Genomic DNA, 27,874 nt, shown 5'->3' with positions numbered 1-27,874 from the left:
AGGATCTAATAATACTTATGCAGGTTAGGCTCTGGTTAACTAGTTTTCTCTGAGAGCAGGCCTTGTTAAGAGAACAGATTGATCTGGTGGATTCCTTTGGCCCTCCCCCTGCTGGATTCACAAGGGGATTTTTCTTTGATATTTGCTATGAGACCCTGGTCAGTTTCCTAGGGCTAAGTCTCACAGTGTTGTGAAGGTTGCGCTATGACTGGGTCCCCCTGCAGTTTTAACTCTTAGAGTTATCCACAGTGAGCCTCCAGCAGTTTATTAGTTCCAGTTCAGGTTTTCTTACCCTCAATAAGTCTTCTTGAATAATAAGCTTAAACCAGAACTGTGCTAGGACTTATGACTAATTTTAAGAAAATAACTCATTTACATATGTAAAAAAATCTGTAATTTTGATGTAGATTTGAGTTAGTTATAGAACTATCTGAGGCCATTCCCATTTCAGTGTGTGTGCACATGTTTTTTTCCCTAGCCAAAATAAACTACCCATTTCATTTCCTTTTTTGTGGTTAGATTATTTTGATTCTTTAAAACCTTCTTTTTTATGGTGTTAACCTACAGTTACTCTAGCCCATAATAATCTTTTTGTACCTTATAGCACTTATATTTTTAAACAAACTGTTTGGCAGTTGAGTATGTCTTCTTTTGTATTTATTTGTTTATTTTTTTGGTGCTTGTTCTAAGTCTTGCCTTTTTTGCATGTCAGAATCCTTGAGAACAGTAACTGTCTTTATTTTCCTTTGTAATACCCATAGGACCTAGCACAATGGTGGGTGCACGACAATAGGTGTTTGTTAATTTGCTGAGTGATTGGAATGTATGAAACGAATCATGAAGCTAAGGTTTTCATATTATATTTCATTTTGATTTTACCACTCTACATAACCTAAGAATGTTTACACATCTCCTGAAATGCACTCAAGCTAATGTGTTGTTCTGTATTACAAATGATATCCATGCCAAGAAAGGATTGATATGCAACAGTATATCTCTTGCTGCCACTTCTGTTTCCTATTAACAGTAAATGCATGTAGGCCTATAGATGGCTCTCCGCCATGAATTGCATCATTTACATTGGCTTTTAATATGCCTCCTGGCCTTTCAGTTTCTGTTCTCAGCAGGCAACCTCACTCACGCTGAATCCTCTAATATTTGTACCCAGATAAATGCTTAGAGAGCTGTGAAAGATTGTCTTTCTTTGCTTCTGCATGGTTTCAGATGAATGTCAATGACACATTGGAAAGTATATCATTCAAATATAATTTAAAATATTGAATCATAATAATTTCCTAGAATTTATATTCTATTTTTTCTTTTAATGGACATGAATTTTTATATTGAGTTTTGTTGCCCGTATATGATTACTCCTGGGTTTTGTCATTGTCTGCCCTCAGAAGAGGAGGGGCGTTTCTCATCTGCTGCCAGACAGCAGGCACCGTGTGCAACTGTGCCTGAGCTTGAAAAGGCGAGCAGAAAAACAGAGAGAGGGAAAGTGTAAAATGATTTACAAAAATTTCCTTACCCATGTTAGGGGTGGAGTATGGCAAGGATGCTGGGAAGAAGGAAAATGCATATTTAAAGGTATTAGCTTTTAGTTAATCAAGGCTCAGAAGAAGAGAAAAATTTTTAATTTATAATAATTATATATATTTTGTGTCAGTGATTATATAGATGAGCTGAGCAAATCTTTTTAGGGCTTTTTTTTTCCCCTTCAGGATCCTTTGTGTTAAAGAGACTCATACTGCATATGAGATAAGGATAAAGAAAATCAAATTTATTTTTACAGAGAACATTTTTCTTCACAAATTTTTTGTTTGTAAAATAATAGTTTTTTTTTTTTCAGGAAATAAGACTTCATACTTAGAAATGCATTCATAAATATTATAGATTTTTCTGAAATTCTATATGCCCATAAGAATGGTAGTTTTGATTCTGAATTCTCTGCTGAAAAACATTTGAATGATTAATTTATACATTCTGCTTTATTGGTATATTAGTGAAAGCCCCTGGTAATTGCTCAGGGAAGAGCAATCAAACAGCAACTCCTTTAACTATATGAGTCTTAATACCATTATTATTATTATTTTTAAAGATTTTATTTATTTATTTGATAGAAAGAGCCAGAGAGCAGGAGCAATGGGAGGGGCAGAGGGAGAGGGGGGAGCAGGCTCCCCGCTGAGCAGGGAGTCTGATACCTGGCTCCATCCCAGGACTCTGAGATCATGACCTGAGCGGAAGGCAGACGCTTAACTGACTGAGCCACCCAGGTGCCTCTAATCCTATTATTGATCTAATTTAGAATTATTTTTATCTATTAGAAATTTAAAAAATTAAAAATGGGTCATAATTATTGTGTTAAGGTACTGGGATCAGAGTAATCCTTCTGCCCTCTCCCTACCATTTGAGAAAATTCTATGGACAAACATTTAGGTTTACTCATTCATTCATTCATGAATGACTCATCATTTTCTAATTTTTTCCAGATGGTATGCCTTGAGAAAGACATTTGAATGTTCATTTGTATGTATTTCACATCATTCTGTTGTTATTTTGACACTCTCCAGAGAGTTGTTTATTCCAAATTCTATCATTAACATGCAAATAAAATTGTGATAATAAACATAATGCTATAATCAGGGAATTCAAAGAATGTCTTTGTTTTTCAATGTAATTCTGTCAAAAATATGGTCTCAGTTCACGTACCTCTTCACTATGTCTAATGAAACTAGTTTAATGTGACTTTGTAACAGATGATCAAAGAAGGTAGGAGAGTTAGGAGTGGGGAGAGGATTAGGATAGGGAAGGAAAAAAAATTAAAACAAAGCAGTTGGTCAACACTTCTGTTAAAAAGCAAATGTACGGTTGGGAAACACGGTAGTATTTATGACCAATCTAAACAGCAGGATAGCTCAGACTCAAGCTTAGACTGGAAGTACAGTATTGCCAAGTAAAAGAACTAAGGCCAAATCCACAACACTCTCACTGAGCCATTCATTCATAGCTCTGTGATTTAACTTTGCCTTATCCTTTTGTTAATAACTTTGTTTTTGCAAAATAAATAATTTTGTGACATGAAGTAAATGGCCTTCTAATATTAAGGCAGAAGACTTTGGAGAGGAGGGAGAGAGAAACAAAAATTAGAAGATTGAAAATGCCTAGTCAGAGGCACCTGGGTAACTCAGTTGATTAATTGTCTGCCTTCTGTTCAGGTCATGATCCCAGAGCCCCAAGAAACCCCCTCCCCTACTCCCCACAGCATCTAGCTCCTTGCTCAGCAGGGAGCCTGCTTTTCCTTCTCCTGCTCCCCCTGCTTGTGAGTGCTCTCTCTCTTGGGCATTCTCTGTCAAATAAATAAATAAAAATCTTTAAAGAAAAAAGAAGAGAAAATGTCTAGTAAGAAAGTTCTGTAAATTTGGGCAGCTGCTAATCCAAGGAAAGAGATAACTAATTAAACATTCTCTGTTGCTCTGCGGTTTTTCTTTTGCTTAAGTTTGTTTTCTCTTTCTCTAACCTTTTGGTTTTAGCCTGGCTTTATTTGGAAATTGTGTCTGTTAAAAGCAGCATTTTCTTGGAATATTTATCACCATTGTTCTTCTGTGTCAGACTTTGTCCAGTGTTGTTAGTTTTCTCTTACCAGAATAGCAATCCAAACACAAGCCTGTCTTTTTTTTTTGCTCTGCTTAATTTAATGTAAAACTAATTAGAGTATGAGCTGAAAACATAGTATGTTTATGCCTTTGAAAAATTAACTTTAGTATAACCTGTTTTATAGCTCCTATCTTCTAAAAAGAAAAGTTTTATTTTCTTGTAAATGCTAAATCATAGACTTATTTTTAATCTTGTTTTCTTTGGCTAGATATTTTATTCACTTATATCTTTATATCTACAAGAATAGGTTATAATTTTCTTCATTTCCTATCCTCTTTTAAAGGGAAGAAAAGTTGCCTATTGAGGTAAAACTCAAAATTGTCAGCGAGTTAGAAGCCAGTCATTTAGTACCTCATTTACATTGTTATATTGGCCTGGTATTTTATGCTATTATGGGAGGGAAGACTACAATTAGAGAGCTTTCTAGGTTTGATAAGAATTATACTAAAAAAAAAAAGAATGTTTCACATAATTATAAGCATGTTTTGTTTGTCGCAGTGGAAAAAAATAGGAACAACAACCACCCCTGTGCCTCTTTCCTCCAGTGCTTTTCTTTTACCCACGTCTGAAGTCAGTTGGGAGGCGGCTAGAAAGAGATGAAAGCGATTTGCTGTGGAAGCTAGAATATTAAGTGCTTTGGCAAGCATTTAGATTTCTCTCTCAGGAAGAAAGGAGTAGCATGCCAAATTCTTACCCTGCTGAAGGACAGAGACTAACTGGGGTTGATTCTGAAAACATTTTTATGCCCATGAAAACAAATGACTGTGAGAATTACCACTGAACTCTTTCCCTCTGTCAACCCCTGGGTTTTGCAAGGGGATTTTAAAAAGACGTATATTTGGAAATATGTGTAAATTTAGCCTGGTGTTTCACTTTTCTTCATGTGCATATCATTTGTGGTTCTTAGCCATTGCTCTCTTTCCTTTTTTGGTAATGCCATTTCCCACTCTTCAATTCCTGTCTATTGCTATTAAGTATCAATTTAATTGAAGCAGAATTCAAAGTACAATATGCAATAAAAACCCATCTTCTAAAATAATATGCAAAGCAACAATCAAAAGTACAAAATCAGAGCAAAGTATCATCCACTATATATTAGTATCAGAATAAGAGTCAGGCTGCATGGGTTCAAATCCCAGCTTAGTCACTTGTGTGCCCTATTGTAGCTTTCTTATGTCTCTGCCTCTCTATTTCCTTATCTAACAAGTGGGGCTGATAAGGGATCTACCTCCTAGGAATATTATGATGTTTACTTAAAGGACACAATGAAGAGAAGTGAAATCTGAGAAATTATAACGAAATTGGCCCAATATATAATGTGTGACTTCACTATTCAGTTGTTTGGCCAGAGCAATCCAAATTAGCAAGTATCTAAATGGTAGAATATTTTGTAAGTGCTCAATTTTAATTCATGCAAGTACATATAACTAATAAAACCAGACAACAAAATACTGTGTGATTTAATACTTCATGGATTAGTGTTAGTAATCCTCCAAGCCTGATATTACAATTTTTATTTATTTCTAAATTTAAGCAGTTCATATTTAAGTTTTTCTTTACTGAAGTTTTAAAGGAAGGTTAATGTTAATATTTCCATCAAAAATAATGCAGACAAACTTCAGCCCAGCCTTTTTTCCCCAACTATCAGAAATTCCCTGTTAGTGTATTTGAAATAAAATTGTAATTTAGCATTATATTTACCAGGCAACTCTGAGGCCTCTCTGTGCTGTCAACTGTCAGCATTCTGAGACTGCCCCAAAGTAACACTCTGCCAGCATTACTTTGACAGAAGGATGGAAGAGAATAGGCAGCAACTGGGTATAGGCAGTTATTTTCTAAAAGCCATGCTTCTTTTTTAGCAGAGAGGACTGTAGTATTGGAAGCCAGTAAGCATTTTTCTGTTTGTTTACATTATTACACTCCAGAAGAATTTTAATTTGGGGAAGTGCAATCCAAGATTACTTAAGGGTAAGAAAAAGTATACATATTTGCCTTTTGAGGTTACAGGATTCCATACTTAAGAAATTATTAGTACTACAGGACAGGCTCAGTACTGTCTAGCTTATAGACAGAGTAGAAGAATGAAGGGATCATGAACCTTTTTAATCTAAATGAGGAAAGGAAAGGCTTAAAGGGCTAGTAAGGGAGAAGCATAAGGTGATTGTTTTATGGCAAGCCACATTAGATTAGGTGTTAGTGAGGATCACCTGAGGGGCCAGATTGTCATCCCAGAGAACAGAGTAAGTGGTGTTTGTCACCTTCCTGAGCTCAGCTGAGCTTCGCTCAGTCTCTTAAAAGGACTAGTACTAGAAGGGGCTGGGACCTGGAATTACACTTACCCATTTTGGCTATATCAGGTGCTGAGGAAAACAGCCTCAGCTTTACACTGTGAAGGTGTAGTCTTCCACTACCACTGCCCACACCACCCTCCCCTCCCATACACACCCTCCTTGAGTTTCTAAGGTTGATGTATCTGGATAAGTAGTTAAGAAGAGAAGTTAAAGGCAAAGTACTAATAACCTGCTCCAACAGATAGCAGGGTTCATGTTTATAAATCCGAAAAGTCTAAATCACTCAGTCACTGATAATTAGAGAAAGCTGAATTGCAAGATTGTGGTCTTGGCCTGGAAAGAGAATATTAAGGATCTGGTCTTTGATGGGGTTACCAATAGAAGACAAGATTACAACAAAGCAGATAAAAGCCTATTGATTAAAGGAGGATAAAGGAATCAGCACAAGAATGACTGGGTGTGGAGAAGTGGACAGTGTTGTTGAATTTATGTCTGAAGTCAGAATTGGTCCTGATGAGAAGGGGAAAGGGGAGAAGAGAAAAGTCATGAGGGTTGGAGGTCAAGTTGAGTCTCTAAGCGGGGAAATCATATGGCGGTAGCTGTGATCATGGTAAAATAAGTGTGATTGATATTATCAATCAATAGGAACATGTATAAATTGAGTTTTATAGGAGAAAAAAGATTCTGGAGAGGACAGACTGGAGAGGAGAGGGAGGTTCAATGACATAAATATTCCTATGTCTGGGCAGCAATTTCTTAGGTAATTTCTGGAGCCATCTTTCTAAAAAGCTTATCTGACTCCTGCTTCAAATCTTCTAGGGGCCCTATAGCACTGAGGGAAAAGTGCAAATTTCATAACGTGGTTCACATGATCTTCAGTTTGCCATCAATTCTTGTCACTCCACATGAACCACTAAGAATTAACCAGATTATAACATCTTCTCTAAAACTTCTGTGCTTTGGCTAATGCCCTTCCGGAATTCCTTGCTTGTTTTGCCTTCCACTGCTTCACACTGACCCTAACTCATCCTTTACCATTCAGCTTCCTTGACTGACCTCCTGAGTGCACATAAAATTATGTACGTGCCTGCTGTTACAGTACTTAAACTTTAGGGCTGATCAACCAACCAATCTTCTGCATAACTGAAGTTCTTTGATGAATGAGTAAATGCATGACACAGATGAAACCCTGAGTAGAGAGAATTATTACTAAGATACAGTCCAGTTTGTTAGTTGGCTTGATTGAAGTGCCTTAGGCCTACTAATGATAGCTTCATGTTTGCAGTGAGGGAGCCATCCAGAAACTTGCAAGAGATCCTTCTTGGATGGTTTCTGTTTCTCAATAGAGCCCTTTGTAGGATACTGGAGCCTTGTAAGGTCAGGATCTATAGGAGAATCTCTGCTATTAAAGGCCTCTGGAATTCCAATTATGCCTTTGCTGTCCTGGGAAGTATTAGGTTCTATTTTTTGGAGAGTGTAGAAATCTAAAAGAAATAATGTAGTTTCTGTCTTTAAGACCCTGGTGGAGGAATGGCATTGGAAAGACCTTCCCTAGCTCTAATTTTTATCATGGCTCTTAAAGTTCATGGTGTAGGCTATTTGGCAAATATCTGAAGATCAGATAGGTCAGACTCTCTGCTTTGTTTGACGTTTTGACAAGTTGTGAGTATAAGATAACTCTGTTCTCATTGTCTCCCTTCATGTGTCTTTTGTATTGGCTTTACTGATCTTTAACAAGAAAAATATTAATATTCAACTTCACCAAAATGATAGGAATAGCATCTTTAGGTATGGTACTATCAATCTTCTCCCATAGTCAAAGAAACTGTCTGGGTCTGGAGTAGAAAATTGGTTGGGGGTGGGTAATATGCCCCACCCTTCCAGGTGGGCGAAGTTTGGGGTACATTGACCTGTCCAAGGAGTCTTCCAAGTTGAGAGCAATGGGCCAAGGATGAATTTAGATAGGCAGAAGTAAAGGATCAGGACCTGGAAACCAGTCTGATGATCAAGTAAGTTTGTAGGGCAGAGCTGGAGACAACCCCTAAAATAGTGTGTATGAGAAGGAGGTTTTTGATGGACCAGACTCCATCCTGGGTAGGAGTCCTCATAAAGGGAAGAGCTCATTTGGCCAGAGAGAGCTTCTGCAATACTCACTAGAAAAAGAGGGACCTTTATTCTTGTTGCAAGTGCTATTTGCTCAACTTTCTGCCTTTTGCTAATACTTTCTGATACCCTTTTTAAATGAACATTATTTTCAGTAAAATTAATCATATAGAATGATTATAAAATTGATACTAAAAATAGAACGTTATTCCTCAAAGTGTGTTCCAAGGGATTCCTAAGAAGTGTCATCGAAAAAGTATCATATGGCCAAATCTTAAGTTTGGAACATACGCCATATCTATCTTCTCTTGTGATTCACTTTACATATTTCATAGTAAAATCCCTAAGAAGTCTTACAGTACAAAAAAAATCTGTTATTTCTAATTTTAGTTTACTATGAAACTATTTTTGGAGTGTGCTGGGGGCTTACTGTAGAACTTTGACAACACTAAAATAAGGGTTAATAAAATATTTGATGTGACAAAGAGACTGCTAAAAATCAGGCAAAATTCCCTTGATTCAAACCAAAAGAAAATTTAGAAGCTGGAGCTAGGATTCCCCAAAAGGTTTAAATGAGAAAACACCTGTAATGTATGTTGCATTGGGCCTTTTGTGGTTGGTGCTGGGTCATTTGTTGCTGCTATTGGTACTGTTTTTGTTGTTTAATGGGAAAGGAGATGGTATGGGCTTATTCTTGCCAGCCATATGAGAGAGAAGTTGCTGTCGGCAGGGTAGATATCAGCTAATTTTTCAACTAAGGATCCACTGCAACTTTGGAGCAAACAGTCATAATTTCTCCTTGCCCTCAAGATTTAGTATCTTCGTTTAACATACTAGTAGAGGTTATAGCCTCAGCAATCAGACAACAAAATGAAATAAAAGGCATCTGAATTGGCAAAGAAGAAGTCAAACTCTTACTCTTCACAGATGACATGATACTCTGTGGAAGACCCAAAACTCCAACCCCAGAATTGCTAAAACTCATGCAGGAATTCAGCAACATGACAGAATATAAAATGCACAAAGTCAGTTACATTTCTATACACTAACCATGAGACAGAAGAAAGAGAAATTAAGGAGCCGATCCCATTTACAATTACACCCAAAACCATAAGATACCTAGGAATAAACCTAACCAAAGTGGCAAAAGATCTGTACTTGAAAAACTACAGAACACTCATGAAAGAAATTGAGGAGGACAGAAAGAAATGGAAAAATGTTCCATGCTCATGGATTGGGAGAACAAATATTGTTAAAATGTCTATGCTACCTAGAGCAATCTATACATTCAATGCAATCCCTGTCAAAATACCACTCAGCTTTTTTCACAGAGCTGGAACAAATAATCCTAAAATTTTTATGGAACCAGAAAAGACCCCAATAGTTGAAGGAATGTTGAAAAAGAAAACCAAAGCTGGAGGCCTCACAATGCCAGACTTAAAGCTATATTACAAAGCTAGAATCACTAAGATGCTATGGTTCTGGCACAAAAACAGACACACAGATCAAGGGAACAGAATAGAGAACCCAGAAATGGAGCCTCAACTCTGTGGTCAACTAATCTTCAATAAAGCAGGAAAGAATATCCAGTGGAAAAAAGTCTCTTCAGCAAATGGTGTTGGGAAAATTGGACAGCCATATGCAGAATGAGACTGGACCATTTCCTTATGCGATATAAAAACTTGGACTCAAAATAAATGAAAGACCTAAATGTGAGACAGGAATCCATCAGAATCCTAGAGGAGAACACAGGCAGCAACTTCTGTGACCTCAGCCATGGCAGCTTCTGGCAATTCACCTCTCCAAAAGCAAGGGAAACAAAGGCAAAAATGGACTATTGTGACTTCATCAAGATAAAAACCTTCTGTACAACAAAGGAAATAGCAGACAAAACCAAAAGACAACTGACAGAATGGGAAAAGATATTTGCAAATGTTTTAATAGATAAAGGGCTCATATCCAAAATCTGTAAAGAACTTATCAAACTCAACACCCCCCAAAACAAAAAATCCAATCAAGAAATGGACAGAAGACACGAATAGACATTTATCCAAAGAAGACTTACAAAAGGCTAACAGACACATGAAAAAATGTTCAGCATCACTCAGCATCAGGGAAATACAAATCAAAACCACAATGAGATCCCTCTCCCACTGGTCAGAATGGCTAAAAGTAACAAGTCAGGAAATGACAGATGTTGACAAGGATGCAGAGAAAGAGGAACCCTCTTACACTGTTGGTGGGAATGCAGTCTGGGGCAGCTACTCTGGAAACCAGTATGGAGGTTCTATAAAAAGTTGAAAATAGAGCTACCCTATGGCCTTGCAATTGCACTATTGGGCATTTATCCCAAAAATACAAATGTAGTGATTCGAAGGGGCATTTGCTCCCCAAAGTTTTTAGCAGCAATCCACAGTAGCCAAACTATGGAAAGAGCTGAGATGTAGAGCTGAGATGTCCATCCACAGACAATGGACACACACACACCCACACACACACACACACACACACACACACACTGGAATACTACTCAGCCATCAAAAAAAATGAAATCTTGCCATTTGCAACAATGTGGATGGAACTAGAGGGAATCATAAGCTAAGCAAAATAAGTCAATCAGAGAAAGACAATTGTCATATGATTTTACTGATATGTGGAATTTAAGAAACAAAATAGGATCATAAGAGAAGGGAGGGAAGAATAAAACAAGATGAAATCAAAGGGAGACAAACCATAAGAGACTCTTAATCATAAGAAACAAGGTTGTTAAGGGGAGGGGAGGATGGTGGAGGGATGGGGTAGCTGGGTGATGGACATTGAGGAGGGCACATGATGTAATCAGCACTGGGTATTATATGAGACTGATGAATCACTAATTTCTACCTCTGAAACTAATAGTACATTATATGTTAATTAATTGAATTTAAATAAAAATAATTTAAAAAGTTTTAATATCTTGGTAACTGTCAGTATAAATTCTGATTTTTCTCTGTGGTTCTATTTCTTTTCTCTCTTTGTTTATCTCTCTGTGTATAATATATATTTTTCATTATGCAAAATAAAAATGTAGTTCATTTAATCTAAAGAATTCCTCAAGTGAATGTCAGGCAACCACCTTATGTAATTTTCAGAGAAAAAATATTTGAGATAGCCAAAGGCTCATTCAGATGGACTTTACAATGAATATAAAAACATCTAAAATCCCGCTAGTGAATTTTTGGAATTAGAATTTAGAATGGCAAGCTTAAATGCAGGTATCTCAAGTAAGTGAGTGAAACAGGCTGGGCATGAACTATATAGTAAACCAGAAAATGTATGCTCATTAAGGAGGCAGCTGGTCCAGGAGATTGTTTTTTGGGGGGAACGTTGACCCATTGTTTCTTGATTTGTATATGTACGTACGTATGTAAGTATGTATGCATGCATGTATATATGTATTTGACAGGGAGACAGCAAGAGAGGGAATACAACCAGAGGGAGTGGGAGAGGAAGAAGCAGGCTTTCTGCTGAGCAAGGAGCTGGATGCCGGGCTCAAAGCAGGGCTCCATCCCAGCACCCTGGGATCATAGACCTGAGGGGAAGGTAGATGCTTAACAACTGAGCTACCCAGGTGCCCCTGAATTACTTGATTTTTAAAGAAAAGTGGGGAATATGGATCTTTATATAAAATCTCTGAAATTTGAAATGGTGGTGCTCATGAGAAACCAAGCCAAATAAAGCATGTTCAGGGACTGGTTTGTAACTTCAGAATTAGGCAACTGTAAGACTGCATACAGCAGAACCCAGGCAAGTCTGCATACCAGCTCAGCTCTGGGTTCTGTTTATCATTGAACACTCTACAAAGAAATTGTATAACAATTCTTATCCAACTATAATTGAGGTGCTTTTTGTCACCCTAATAAACATCTGCTTTAAGTTAGTTGGAGACCACGGTGCCATTATTTGATGATCTACAAAAGTCATATTACATTTCTTAATGGCATTGTAATTAGAAAACTTTCAGTGTTAAGCCTACAGGATTTGAATTAGAAAATATTTAGTGAAACACTGATAGCAGAAAAACTGGCCAAAAATACAGTAGGTTTGTTAACTCTAAGAATATTTGGCTATTATATTCTTAAGTCATTTAAAAATTTGTAGTTCAAGAATACTTCATAATTTTATTTCCTTGGAGTATGGCAGGCAATAAGTTGAATTTTGAACAAATACTACTACATTTCTTTTCCTTATCTAACTCTTTGAATAGTAAAATGAAATGCATGTAATATCTTGTCAAAAAGATTCTTTGGGCATTTTTAAATGTCACTACTGTATTAATGAAGATCATGGAATGATCTTTCAATTGGAAGTAACTATAATTACTCACATCTTTTCCCTCTTTTTTTTAAATATTTGGAGAAGAAAATAAAAGTCTTTCTAACAAATTTTGTTTTCTTCCTTCCATTATGCCCGGGCAACCTCTTTACTCTTATCTTCTCCTCTTTTTCCTTGCCTGTTTTCAATAGCATTCATGGTGCAGTCGGAGAATTCTCTAATCAGAAAGTTCTTCATACTTTCAAGGACACACAAAGAGCAGCTGGTTCCTTGCCTCTCTGACTCCTCTCATCTGCCTTCCTCTTTTACCATCTTTATCCTGCTGTAATGTAACTCTTCATGTTTATCCTCTCCCACAACTAACCCTGAATCACTAGAAGACTGGTGCCATCCCTTTATTTCCCAATCTTCAGCGATGCCTGTGTGCTATCATGTACATAGTGGGCATGTCATACACATTTTTGAGTAAATGATTTCTATTTTTGTTTTTCCTCCTTAATGTAATTATAGTTTTATCAGAAGATTAAAAATAGTGACCTGAAGCTGTTACATATTCTCTTTTCCTTGATTGAGGCAGATTTATTATTGCTTCAAACCTAAAAATGGGAAGAAAGGAAGCCTCAGATTTTAATCATTCTTTGAATATCTTACAGTTCTATGCATTATTTCTAGAAGCTCACATATAACTCTTGAACCTTTTCAGAGAAGAACAGATGTATAGACTAATGTTTAAAGCAACTAATGTAATCTAATTATACATTAGTAAATGGGCTATCATACTATCTTTCAAATGCCCTCATTTTTATTGCTTTAAACATTATAAATTATTTGCTATTGTTTATTTTTTTTAAATTAAGTATCTTGTTTTTACTGTGCACATGATAGAATATTTGGGAAGTAGAAAGTAGATGAAAAAGATTGCCCTTAGTGTCACTTCCTGAGGTAACTGATACTGGCTTTTGGAGTCAAATCTCTTTTTAAAAAATGTGTTCATTTTATTACCCTAAAAGCATTAAAAAAAAAAAAAATCACAGTTTAAAAGGTATATTTTAATGAGAAAAAGATTTAGAAGCTGAATTTCACAATCAAAAGTTATTTTTTCTATAAGAATTTTAATAAAAGATTTTAAAAAATAATCTTATATATAGCTATTTTATTATTATAGGGTGAAAAGAATAAATACATGTATTTTAGCTAAAAGGACATAAACCTAAATGTCACTGAGGAGCTCCTGAATAGTATGGAAGACTACACTAAAATTGAGTTTTAAGAAATTATTATGGGGCGCCTGGGTGGCTCAGTGGGTTGAAGCCTCTGCCTTCGGCTCGGGTCATGATCCCGGGATCCTGGGATCGAGCCCTGTATTGGGCTCTTTGCTCAGCGGGGGGGCCTGCTTCTTCCTCTCTCTCTGCCTGCTTCTCTGCCTACCTGTGGTCTCTGTCAAATAAATAAATAAAATCTAAAAAAAAAAAAAAGAAAAAGAAATTATTATATATGTCAGAACCACCAAGATTTAAAATATAGAAGCAAGGTCATCTGAGTAGCCAGCCCCTTATACAGGGTAGCTATGTATTCCTATATTTGGAGAACAGTGGTTCCTGTCCCTTTATTTAAGGTGTTAGCACTTTCATAGAGATCGACTTTTCACTAATAGCAGTCTTTAGAATGCAAATCATATTCCATGTAAACATACAGAATGATATCTAGCTTGTATTTATAATAATTTTCATTGTTTATATTTTAAAAAAATTATGTAATTTGATATCCTGATATTTAAAAATCTAATACCATAATGGTAAGTATTTTTCTGTATTATTGCACACCTACTATAAAATTATTTTTAATAACTAAAATTGCCTTAGTAAATCAATAATTTTTAATTAAAGATTTTTTTTTTAAATTTATTTATTTGACAGAGATCACAAGTAGGCAGAGAGGCAGGCAGAGGGAGAGAGAGGAGAAAGCAGGCTCCCTGCTGAGCAGAGAGCCCAATGCGGGGTTCGATCCCAGGACTCTGGGATCATGACCTGAGCCGAAGGCAGAGGCTTTAACCCACTGAGCCACCCAGGCGCCCCAATAATTTTTAATTAAAATGAACATTTGTATTGCTGTCATATTTTTGCTACTGCAAATTACTAAGGTGATTGGCTTTCTTCAAGGCCAAAGAAAACAAAAAAGTTTTCTGTAGTTAGATCTGTTTCCTCAATTTAGATCCCAGCAGTGAAATTCCTGAGTCAAAGAATATGAATATGTTAAGCTTCTTAATCTATAGTTTCTAAATACATTACAAAAACAGACCATTAAAAATTTATACTCCCACAAATGGTGTAAGAGGATGTTGTTTCATTGTAATTTACCAATCTTGGATTGGATACTCATTTTTTAAAATTTTTGTTATTTTATTAGATTAAAATATTTTTAAAATGTTATTTACAGTAGCCAAGATATGGAAGCAACCTCTAGGGGTCCACTGAATAGATACAGGGATAAAGAAGATATGGGGGAATGTGTGTGTGTGTGTGTGTGTGTGTGTGTGTGTGTGTGTGTGTGTGTAATGGACTATTATGCAGCCCTAAAAAGAAAGATCTAAGATCTTGTCATTTATGACAACATGGATGGATCTAGAGGGTATTATGCTAAGAGAAATAAGTAGAGAAGAACAAAAGCTGTATGATTTTACTTATAATTGGAATCTAAAAAACAAAACAAATGAACATAGAAACAAACAAAAAACAGACTTAAATACAGAGAACAAATGTGGTTGCCAGAGGGGAAGTGGGTGGGGTGATGGGTGAAATTGATAAAGAGGATTAACAGTTACAAACTTAGAGTTATAAAAAAAAAGATGAAAAGTACAGCATAGGGAATATAGTCAATAATATTGTAATAATGTGTGGTGACAGATGGTGTATATGTTTATAGTGATGAGCTCTGAATTATATATAGTATTGTTCAATCAATATGTTGTATACTGAAAGTAATATAACGTGTTAATTATACTTCACTAAAAAGAAAAGTCAAAGCCCCAAGGAACTGAGGGCAAGCAGTTCATCGCAAAAATTGTAGATTTGGATGAATGTAAGGGAATAATTTTTTCCTTTACTAGGAGACATAAAGACCCTGTGAATTGAGGAAATGAGAAAAAAGTGGAAAAGAGAGAGATTAGGCACTGGTTAGTGTCCCAGAATAGGAGAGTGTGTGATAGAGTCCTCAAGTTAATCTGAACATCTAACAGCAAGAGGACCTGTGCTCACTTCCGAGGTCCTAGACAACACAAAGTGTATTGGTTAAAGTGAGTTCTGCTGTAAGGGACAGAAACTCTACAATGAGGGATTTATACATGTAGAAATTCAAACACATGTTATATATATTGTACATAAATATATAATTGTTATAATTAACAATTATGAATATTTCAAGTTCCATTTCTCTGAATTTTAGTGGTGTACATTTTTTTCAGTTTTTTACTCAGAATATTGCTTTTCTCCAAGTTGCCTGTTTATTATCATGAGCTTATTTCACTAAATGTTTTCCATTTTTAAGGATTAGTAGAAAGCTTTCAATCTTCAGTCTAACTTTAGAAGTTAATTGTAAGTTTGCTATATAATAGATCCCGAGCCATACACTATTAGATAAAACTCTTAATTGGGGGTGCCCGGGTGGCTCAGTGGGTTAAGCCTCTGCCTTCGCTCTGGTAATGATCTCAGGGTCCTGGGATAGAGCCCTGCCTCAGGTTCTCTGCTCAGCAGGGAGCCTGCTCCCCCCCCCACCCCCCACCCCCGCCTGCCTTTCTGCTTACTTGTGATCGCTGTCTGTCAAATAAATAAATAAATAAATAAATAAATAAATAAAAACAAAAAAACCTCTTAATTGTAAGTGACTAAACTCTAGCTTGAACCAGATTGGGCAAAAAGTGTTTAATGGATCACCTTGGAAGGGCCTATGAAACTAGGCCTCAGGAATAACTTGAACAAAGGTCATGACCACCCCTAAGATTTTCTTGTCTTTCATCTCTGCTTTTCTTTGCATACTGGCTTTATTCTCTACCATTGCAGATTTACTTTTCTCCTTTCAGAAGGAAAAGCAGTTGCCCACAATGCCTAAGTTTTACTTCTTATATTTTCTGTCACCTGAGAGGTACTGCCTACTGTTTTCTCTCGTGCAAGGGGAAAAACACATCGTAGAAAAGAGCTCTGACTGACCCATTCTGGGGGAGGTGTTTTATCTATCTAGCCAGTGGAGTTGGGCCCTAGAACATGGAAACCTCTGTGGCAATCATATGAATAGTTGGTGCTTTCAGAGTGGAGTGGAAAAAAATAATTCCTCCTTGCATAAAGTATCGATGATTCCATAGAAAAAGAATCTTTTTGGGTGGATAAAACAGTAGCTAACCATTTCATGAAAAAGAGAATATCCAGGGATTTTATATGCATTTCATCCTTTAGAGTTAATCAAAAGAAGACTATTTATCAATGCCTGCTGTTACCAAAACTCGGACAGAACAATTAGGGAAGTAAGAATTGTAAGTTCATACAATAAAGAATAAATAATGTAATTATTTAGAGTACCTTAAAATGATGGTGGTGATATTTAAATGTGTTTTACATGAACAGTGTGATTTTATTAAGAGCATTTTAAAATGATGGAGATTTCCATTTTTGTCCAAATTGTCTTCTATGCCCCTTACCTTCAAGGAAAATATGGTAAAACATTTCTCCCCCATTTTGTGAAAATATATATCAACCCTAAAATACAGTATTATGTGTTTGTTTATTAAGTCAGGGTTAAGATTTTTAACTTCTTATGTACTAGTAAAGCTTAAGAGTATCATACTTAGTCAAAGGAAATCTATTTAATAGACTATATATTAAAGAGGCCAGTGGAGTTATTAATTACTGATTCCATTTCATTGCTGTAGTCTGTTCAAATTTTCTGTTTCTTTCTGCTTTAGTTTTAGGAAGTTATGGTATTTATCCATTTAAAAAAGTAAAAAGTAAGTAAAGAGACCAAGGAAGAAATCAAAGACTGAATAAAGCTCAAATGTGGTTAATTATTTTTACTTTTTTCAAATGAGATTAATTAAATGAAGTTAATTTAAAAAGCAGTGTTGATGCAGTCCAATGCAAGGTACCATTCTCTCACATTGTTGGAAGAGGGTGGAGAGAGACAGAGACAGGGGGAGGAGGAGAGGGGAAGGAATGAATTTGTGATTTCAAAGTCAAGACAACAGCTTATTATAGTTAGACTTTTGAGACCTCTACCTTTTAGCAAAGGTAAATATTCCTGATCCTTACCTCAATAGGGAAATCACCTTTAGAAGGAGCCAAACTATTAAGGAGTACATTTGTTATCAATATACTGAAAATACATTGTTAATGTATACAATAATGACTGGGATAAAATTACCTCAAAAAAGGATATGTTTTAGTAACTAAGCCAGAACTCTTGTAAGAAGATGTAAATAGGTATCATAGTAATTCTATAAAGGAAAGCAATAGGATATTACTCAAAAGGAAATTACATGTTTGTATTCATAAATAATTTTCTTATTTTTAAAAAGATTTTATTTATTAGAGAACACAAGTGAGCTCAAAAGTGGTGGGGGAGGAGAGGGAGAGGGAAAGAATCTCCAGTGGACTCTGTGCCGAGCACGTAGCCCAATTCAGGGCTCAGTCTCACGACCCTGAGATTGTGGCCTGAGCCAGTATCAAGAATCAGACGCTAAGCCAACTGAGCCACCCAGATGCCCCATAAATAATTTTGTTTTAAATATTGCTACTGTCCTATGCGCTTGGATGTTAGTGACATTTTTGGACCTGGGCTTTCTCCAAGCGACATTTTTGAAGTTGCCATTCTCCTGATAATAGCTAAAGAAGTTTGGTTTCTGTCTTCAGAGTTTCACAAAGTGCTTAGTGACTTTTCTGTGTAAAATAAGAATTCTTTCTGGTTCAATTGAACCCTAAATGATTATCTACTCATATACTTGGGCTCCCCATCCCATATTCCCTACTTTCTTGAAAAGGAATTTAATTTTCTGGATGCATTTAGGCAGTGGTTAATTCCAAAGGAGCAGTTACAGAAGCCACTTTTTGTAATTGGCAGTTAGTTGCAAGTCCATTTCTCAGATCCGTTTCCCAAAAACTCTCAAAGTACTATATTTTGGTTGATTTCTTTATTGTAGTCCTAATTTTCCCTTTGATAACTGGATGCCTTGCCTGTCAGATCTTGGTGGGATATAATCCTGAAAATCCCCCACCTCGTTTCTTTAGACCCCTAGCTTCCACCTGTCATCATAGATTGCTGCAAAACCAGTTTGAGAGAATGACTAAAAATAAAGGAATCCTTAGATCCAGGAGCTTGACATAAAAGAATGTAGGTTACAGGTGGTAAAATCCCCCAATGATGTGATTAGCTTTCTTGTTGTGTTTTCTAAAGTGTTTGATTACAGAGTGGAGGGAAGTTAAAAGGGTGTTTTTAAAGTATTTTCCTTTAGAATATTTTCATTATGAGTGGTTTTAATAGATGATCCAAATGGAAATAGAGACTGTAATACCTTTCCCAAGTTTGTTTAACAACTCCATGATTCTCACAAAACTCATTTTAGTCAAGTTAGCTAAGGGAAAAGCTGGGAAATAGATAAGGTAATAAATGTGGTGTTCTCATGGGCACATTGGCAAGAGGTTTATAATACAGGTCTCTAAGTTCCAGCACAGGGCTCTCTACACTAGAACATGCTGTTAGTCCCTACTGTTTGGAACACCCTCTCACTAGACAACAACATGTCCTCACATCAACATGGTATTCAACTTTAATGCAGAATTACAGCTGTTAGAGGAAAAATGTGTGCTTGCCCAGTACATACTTTATTACAATATTATGAGAATTGCTTATTTCGTAAAGTTGATACATGCAGTAAAAGCAAACATTAGTGCCTTTCCAAGCATGACATTTTAAACCATATCAGTTTAATTTTGAAAGAATTGAGGCTAATTTACATAGCCAGAACAGAGTGAAGTAATGTGGCCTAACTTCTTAGGGAGTATTGTTAGAGGGCCTGAGATGCTATTTATATGTAATATTCATTTGGGGAACATATTAAAAGAAGTAAACTTGGGGGCACCTGGGTGGCTCAGTGGGTTAAAGCCTCTGCCTTCAGCTCGGGTCGTGATCTCAGGGTCCTGGGATCAAGCCCCACCTCCGGCTCTCTGCTCAGCAGGGAGCCTGCTTCACTCTCTCTCTCTGCCTGCCTCTCTGCCTACTTATGATCTGTCTGTCAAATAAATAAATAAAATCTTTAAAAAAAAAAAAAGAAAGAAGTAAACTTGGAAAGCGTTTTAATGTGTATTTTTTTTTAATTCTAGAAAGGAAAATATTTTGTAAAAATGCAAGCTTAGAATTCTTTTCTGGGTAAATCTAAATAGTTGGAGTGGGCTTTAATTAAGGAATGTTTTAATACAAATGTCATTTAATCCAGCAGTATATTAACTTAAATTTTCCTCTAATATTTCTGAATTTTTCCACATTTATCAGTCTTGGTAGGCTTATATACACATAATAAGCTATCTAGATGTTTATTTAAATTCTGTTTTATCTTTCTAAGTTTTTATTGAAGTACAATATAGAGACAAATGCATAAATACACATGTACAGCTAAATTAAATTTCACAAAGTGAATTTCCCACGTAATCAGTACCCAGATCATGAAACAGAGGCTTTCTTTACCTCTTTTACTGTCACCCACCCAAAGGAATTTAGTATCTTGATTTATAAAACCATAGATTAATTTTGCCTTTCTTTAAACCTTATGTAAATGGAATTACATAGTGTACATTCTTTTGTCTGCTTTCCTTCACTCACATTATGTTTGTGAGATGCATCTATGTTGTACTGGGTAGCTGCTGTTCATTCCTGTTGCTGTTCAGTTTTCTATGGTATGAATATACCACAGTGGATTCATCTGGTCTGCGGGCTGTTTTTGATTCAGGGCTATTATAATCACTGGCGCCGTGAGCATTCGTGGGCATGTCTTTGGTGAATGGATGAGCACATTTCTGTTGGGTATGTATTAGGTGTGGAAATTCTGGATTAAGGCCTTATACATATGGCCGGGTTTATGGATCTAACTATGTATTCAAAGTAGTTGTATTAATTTACATTCCCACTAAAGGTGTTTGAAAGCTTTTATTGATCTCCGAATTACAGCTTTTCTTTTTCCTCCATAATTAGTCTTGGTATTTTTTCCATGCCAGGACATAGAAATCTACTTTATTCTTTTTTCTTTTTTTATATAGTATTACATATATATTACATATAGGTTAGTTAGTATTCCTCTAGCATTGACCATGAAATTTGTTTCCTTTTATTTTGCTATTAAAAATATTGTATAACCTCCAAAATTTAAAATACACCCACCTTTTTACACAATTTGTACTACAAATATGTTTGACATGTACAAATTATTCATTGCATATGTATGTGTGTTGTTTTTTTACTTTTTATTTTGAAATAATTTTGATTTGTGGAAGATTGCAAAAATAGTACAAAGAGTTTCCATGTGCCCAGCTTCCCCTAATGTTAATACCTTCCATAACTATGGTACAACTATAAAAACTCGGAAATTAAAATTGCTACAATACTATTAACTAACCTACTGGCTTTATTTGATTGTATCTGTTTTGCCACTACCATCTTTTTCTCCAGTCTGGGATTCAATCTGGAATCACACATTACATTTAGAGCTCATACTGTTTTAGGCTTCTTTGGTCTCTGACAGTTCCTTAATCTTTGCTTTTCATGACCCAAGGCTTTTCAAGAGTGCTTTTCAGTTATTTTGTAGAATGTCCCTTATTTGGGGTTTGTCTGATATTTACTCATAATTATATTGAGATTATTCATTTTTGGCAAGAATACCACAGAAGCAATGTGTATATCATATAGAATGTATATGCTGTCAGTATGTCTTCTTACAGGTGATGTTAAACTTGATCACTTGGATAAGGTGGTGTTTGCCAGGTTCCTCCACTGTAGAATTATTATTTTTCCCTTTGCAATTAACAGATATCTTGGAGTAAATACTTCCCTTATTCCTTCTATATTTATTAATTAGAATTTCTTTGTGAGGGAAGGGCTTTTCCTTCTCTTCCATTTATTTATCTGTTCAGTTACTTATTAGTATCAGTGTGGAATCATTTATTTTGTAGGTTATACTCAAATACTATAGTTATTTATTTTGTTTCTAAACTCTTCTAGTTTTAGCTATTAGGAGCTCTCAGGTGATACCTGTATCCTATCTTTCTTGAGCTCTTCCTTACTTTCTGGCACCACAAAATGTTCTAGGCTTGCCTTAGATTTTCTCTGCCCCAACAAATTCTGGAATCAACCAATTCTTTAAGATGCCTTGGTTTCTTTTATTGGAAAATGGTATTAGAAAATGGTATTAGAAATGGTATTAGAAACCAAGATGTGAAAATTGGGTTTGCTTATTTCTTGCTTGCTTCTGAGGATTGATTGTTTTTTGTCATTTATACATTTTTGTCATTATACATTTCTCTTGAATCATGACATTCAGAATACCCATTCATTTTTTTAAAATAAATGCATTTAAGACTATACATTTTTCTCTGCATACTTTGGTATATCATGTTTCCATTATTTATTTCTACATAGTTTTTATTATTATTTCTTCTTTGGCCCAATGTTTATTAGATGTATGTTTTAAGTTTCAATGTATATAGATTGTTAATTGGCTTTTTGCTGTAAATGTTTCATGTAATTTTACTGTAAGCAATGAGTGTGCATATATGATGTTTTTTCTTTTTAAGAACATATTAAAATTTTAATTGTGGCTTGTTACATGGTCACTTTTTGTGATTTTACCATGTGTTTGAAAGAATGATTATTAGATATAACCTCCAATTAAATCAATACATCATTTGTTACTTATGTTATTCAAATCCTCAATATCTTTACTATTTTTCATATCATTGTAACATTCCATTTCTGTGAGAAATGTGTTAATACCTTCCGTTATGATTAATAATTTGTTCTCACTGAATTTTTAACGGATATTTCTTTATGTTTTAGAGCCATGTTTTGGGTATGTAAAAGTTCATGATTATTATTTTTCTTGGTAGATTAGGATTTTTATCAAAACTAAAGGGTTCTATTTACTGTGTTGCTAGTTATTAATATTAATGTATATCTTCTATCATTTTTAAAGCTATGGCCTGGTATATATTTTTCTAACTTTTATTTTCTACATTTCTGTTAATTATTATTTTTTTTTATATGTGACTCCTGAAAACAACATGTGGCTGATTTTTTTCTCTTAGTATGCCAAAAGAAATACTTGTTGGGGTATAAAGTGAGGCTGAAAAATGGGAAAATTTATTAAAAATATTTTAGAAGTGCATTTAGGCTTGCAGAACCTCTCTCCAACTCTTCCTCCCCAAAGGCTTTTAATTACCTTGTCCTGACTCTGGTAGATGGCATAGCTACTATCAAAATAGCTAATTCCCCACATGGTCTCCTGCAGTTGAAGCCCATCGTTTAATAATTCCAATGCACACCACAGAAACTTAAGGCATTTCAGTGCCTCATTTGTTAGGTTTTTAAAGAGAAAATAGTATAATAAATGTCCATTAATACAGATTCAAAAATTACCACAATTTTTGTCATTTGTGTTTCATCTGTCCCTTTTTTCTGTTGCTAAAGTAATTTAAGGAAAACCCAAGATGGCATGCTATTTTCATTTCTATTTACTTCAGTGTGATGTGCCATTTTCTTATGTAACAACAGTATCATTTTCCCCAAATTAGCAATAGTTCTGCTATATTTTCTAATTCTCAGTTCATAATCAAATTTCCTTAATATTTTTTAAAAACTAGTTTATTTGTTTGAATCTAGTTCTATAGAAGGTCTGCATGTCACTTTTGTTGCTCCTCTCTCTCTCTTTTTTTTTAAAGATTTTATTTATTTATTTGACAGAGACACAGCGAGAGAGGGAACAGAAGCAGGGGGATTGGGAGAGGGAGAAGCAGGCTTCCTGCTGAGCAGGGAGCATGATGCAGGGCTCAGTCCCAGAATCCTGGGATCATGACCTGAGCCAAAGTCAGATGCTTAAGGACTGAGCTACCCAAGCACCCTTCTTGCTTCTCTTTTATCTAGAAAAGCCACTTTCCCACCTTTTCTCCCTTCATCATTATTAACTTGTAGGAACTGGACCAATTGTGTTCATTTGTAAATATGAGCAGACAACAAAGGATCTCCAGACTGTAAGGGAGGCTTCAAATGTGAAAGACAAAAAACAAAGCAAGGAAAAAATTTAAAAACCCAGAGAAAACAGAAGTAATGCAGTAAGCTGAAGAAAATTTTAAAACACAGTGTAACTGATATCAAAATTATCATCAAAGAGTAAGAGAAGAAATTGTATCCATGAAATAAGAACAAGAGGTAATAAAAAAAGGGACCTTTTGGAGAATAAGAAAGAATTCCTGATAATTAGAATATGGTAGCAGAAATTAAAAATTTTATAGGCAGAATGGAAGATCATGGAACTAAAACAAAATGTCAAAATAGTAAGATGGCAAGAAAATTTAAGAAAATTAGATCTCTCCAGATGGTTCCACATCCAAATAGAAAGATGTTCCAGAAAGGAAACAGAAAATGAAGGGGAAGGAATCATTCTCCCTAGGGTAAAGTTCCTGGAACTAAACATCAGTTTCCAAAACAAATACTCATGAAGTGTGCAGCACAGAGAAGGACAAAATACTGACATGATAATATATTTTGATGAAATTTAAGAATACTAAGTGAAAAGAGAAAAATTTTAAAGCTTCAGAATCAGGGCAGGGGCAGAGTAGGGAGAATCTACCATGTATCATACAAAGAAGTAGGAATTAAAATGGCATCAGACTTTGGAAAACAGCACCAGAAGTAAGGAAACAGAGGACAGTGCCCTAATTTTCACATGAAGAATATTTTTCTCATCTATGATTCTATATTCAGCTAAACTGTCCAGTCTGATATATAGTAAAGACATTTTCAGATATTCACATTCTCAAATTTACCTCTCATGCACAAAATGTTTCTGGAGGATTTATTCCACCAAAAGGAGTACACCACAGAGGAGGAAGATTTTATTTTATTTTATTTTTATTTATTTTTTTTAAAAGATTTTATTTATTTATTTGCCAGAGAGAGAGAGAGGGAGAGAGAGCGAGCACAGGCAGACAGAATGGCAGGCAGAGGCAGAGGGAGAAGCAGGCTCCCTGCCGAGCAATGAGCCCGATGTGGGACTCGATCCCAGGACGCTGGGATCATGACCTGAGCCAAAGGCAGCTGCTTAACCAACTGAGCCACCCAGGCATCCCAGGAGGAAGATTTTAGAGCCAGGATACAGAATATTTGACATGAAAGAGCTGAGGATAGTTCCTGAAATGATAAGAAAGGGAAGTCCCAGGATGACAGTTGTTACAGTCAATTGAGAGAATACCCAGATTGGAGAATGAGAATAGAGAGCTCTGGGAAGGATGTTTCCTAGAAAAGAAATGATATGGAAGAGTTTTCTGCTGTGTCTGAAGGTGTTGAGAGAGAATTACACCTCTGTCAGATTTGGAAGATATATCAGTAATAGGTACACAGAAAACTAAGAAGAAAAGGAAATGGTTTTTTTAATCCAGGGACAATAAAAAGTTGTACAAGAAAAGAAATGTGATCATATCATAACATAGGGCTCACTAGTGAAGAATAATGTAAATACTAAATTAAAAATTTGATTTAAGTAAACTGGGAGGGTGAGACGAGGAAGGTGATGTGTTTGTATGCGTATATAAGAGTATTGGTATGTGTAGAAGGATCAGTTCTTACTAGGATTGTGATAGAAACTGCTAGCTACCTACCCTAACATCATTGTTCCTTCTTCCTTAGTAAGAGAACTGTGGATATATCTGCTCTACTTGAAATAGGTATGGTCAGGTGTCTAATATCTAAATTCAGCAGAAGTAATTGGTGATACTTCCAAAAAGCTCCTTAAAACAGAATGAGCCATTATTCTCATCTTGCTGCTGGTCTGGAATGGGAAGGGAGTTGTTGGGGTTTCTGCCACTGGTTTCTGCCATGGTCAATGAAAATAACACACACCAAAGATGGTAGACCAGAAAGTTGGAAGGATCCTGGGGCTCTGATGACTCTATAAAGCTATTATTATCAGCATTGGATTGGCTAACAATATATTTGTTTTATGCAATATAATGTACTCTTGTATATTTAAGCTATTTATTTATGTCTCAGTTATTAGTAGCAGTATCAGATCCTAGCTGATTTGTAATTTACTAGGTAATACTGAAATATTAAGGAATAAGAATATAAGCATGTTATTTAGTAATATAGAAAGAAATACTAGAGAAATCAGGGGAAAAAGTTGAAAGTTGTTTTGGGCAGTGGGAATTGAGGTCAAGGCAAATGATTACTGTTTTTTCTTTAGATTTTTTAGTAATATTTGACATTTGAAATTGTATACATGTATTACTTTTAATAAAAATTAGATTAATATTTGTTTAGTTATATTCTAATTAGTAATTGAAGTGAAAATACATGTTCATTGAAAAATTTGAACAATACAGAAGATACAGAGTAAAAATTATGCCTCCCTTCAGTGTTCTTTGCCTTTTCCCTGCCCATCAGTTCTACTCTCCTCTCCAGGGTTAATGGTGTTTGATATGTGTCTCTCCATACTTTTTCTGTACATTCATTTAGCATATATAAAGATGTGTATAGCTTTTTAACATTTATTTTTATTAAAAGTATATTTAAATTTAATAAAATTCTCAGGAAGGAATATTTATGCTTGTAATAGGTGTTGTTTGTTTATATTTTTAGAATTCAAGATGTGAGCATGCAGTTAAAAAGTCAACAAAATGAATTTCAGAGAATACAGAAAGAATTGAATCATTTGCAACATGAATTAAAAATAAAGCAGAGACAATCACAAGTATTCAGGTAAGATTATCTTTAAAGAATCGAAAATGATAAGGATTGAAAAGGTACTTTTAATACTAACTTGATAAACATTCAAACAGATTTGAGTAATATAGTTTCTGTATTCCGTGTGGTTGAAAAGAAACAACTTCACCTGGGGGTTTTTTTTTTTGGCCATTATCTCAACTGAAGAGTTTTAGCAGGCGAACACCTTGCTTTTATTGTGCAGTAACATTTAGAATGAAGGCACAATAACTAATTCATTTTTCTCTTTCTCTTGACCAGTATTTCTTGGTGTTTTAATTCCCTGCCTGATAGTCTAGTGGTACAAAAAGTAATAGAAGAATAGGATAACTTTAGAAAAAACCATTTATTTATTTGAGAGAGGAAGCGTGTGCATGCTTGTGTGAGTGGGGGAGGAGCAGAAGGAGAGAATCTTCAAGCTGACTCCTTGCTGAGTGTGGAGCCCAGCTAGGGGCTCATCTCAGCACCCAGAGATCATGACCTGAACCGAAACCGTGTTTGATGCTTAACCAATTGAGCCACCCAGGCACCTCTAGAATAGGGCAACTTTCTAAATGATAGTAATTTAGACCTCCTAAATTTCAAAATTTCCAACATAAATGGTGTTCATTCTGTTTTCATATAATCTTTGGAGGGCTTATAATATCTAAACCCCATGTTCTAAATAAATTAGGAAGTTCATTTTCTTTTAAAAAATTGGAATTGAATATATTGAGAATATCAGAAAAAATGATTCTTTTCAAAATTGAGTAACAGCTCTTAGAAAAGGGAAATAAGTGAACATTATAAATAGAGAGTTTCTGGGTTACTAAAAAATATGTTGAATGAATATTTTTTTAAATTTTATTTTTTATAAACATATAACATATTTTTATCCCCAGGGGTACAGGTCTGTGAATCGCCAGGTTTACACACTTCACAGCACTCACCATAGCACATACCCTCCCCAATGTCCATAATCCTACCCCCCCCCAAGCCCCCTCCCCCCATTAACCTCAGTTTGTTTTGTGAGATTAAGAGTCACTTATGGTTTGTCTCCCTCCCAATCCCATCTTGTTTCATTTACTCTTCTCCTACCCCCTTAACCCCCCATGTTGCATCTCCTCTCCCTCATATCAGGGAGATCATATGATAGTTGTCTTTCTCCGATTGACTTATTTCGCTAAGCATGATACCCTCTAGTTCCATCCACGTCGTCGCAAATGGCAAGATTTCATTTCTTTTGATGGCTGCATAGTATTCCATTGTGTATATATACCACATCTTCTTGATCCATTCGTCTGTTGATGGACATCTAGGTTCTTTCCATAGTTTGGCTATTGTAGACATTGCTGCTATAAACATTCGGGTGTACGTGCCCCTTCGGATCACTACGTTTGTATCTTTAGGGTAAATACCCAGCAGTGCAATTGCTGGGTCATAGGGTAGTTCTATTTTCAACATTTTGAGGAACCTCCATGCTGTTTTCCAGAGTGGTTGCACCAGCTTGCATTCCCACCAACAGTGTAGGA

General features: G+C 35.5%; 1 protein-coding gene across 1 annotated transcript in view; it reads left to right on the top strand.

Moving 5' to 3' along the window:
* Positions 1-27,874, top strand: part of LOC111146101 (leucine, glutamate and lysine rich 1) — a 173,937-nt gene that overhangs the window by 33,962 nt on the left and 112,101 nt on the right. Inside the window, exon 4 of the mRNA XM_022501491.1 lies at positions 26,241-26,360. Coding sequence (XP_022357199.1) covers positions 26,241-26,360 — 120 coding nt within the window. The remainder of the gene's footprint in view (positions 1-26,240; positions 26,361-27,874) is intronic.

This window comes from Enhydra lutris, unplaced genomic scaffold (genome assembly GCF_002288905.1).
Source record: "Enhydra lutris kenyoni isolate GAN:26980312 unplaced genomic scaffold, ASM228890v2 scaffoldscaffold2, whole genome shotgun sequence".
Taxonomy (NCBI): Eukaryota; Metazoa; Chordata; class Mammalia; order Carnivora; family Mustelidae; genus Enhydra; species Enhydra lutris.
The sequence above is the reverse complement of the archived record's forward strand: the minus strand, read 5'-3'. Positions and strand labels throughout refer to the sequence as shown.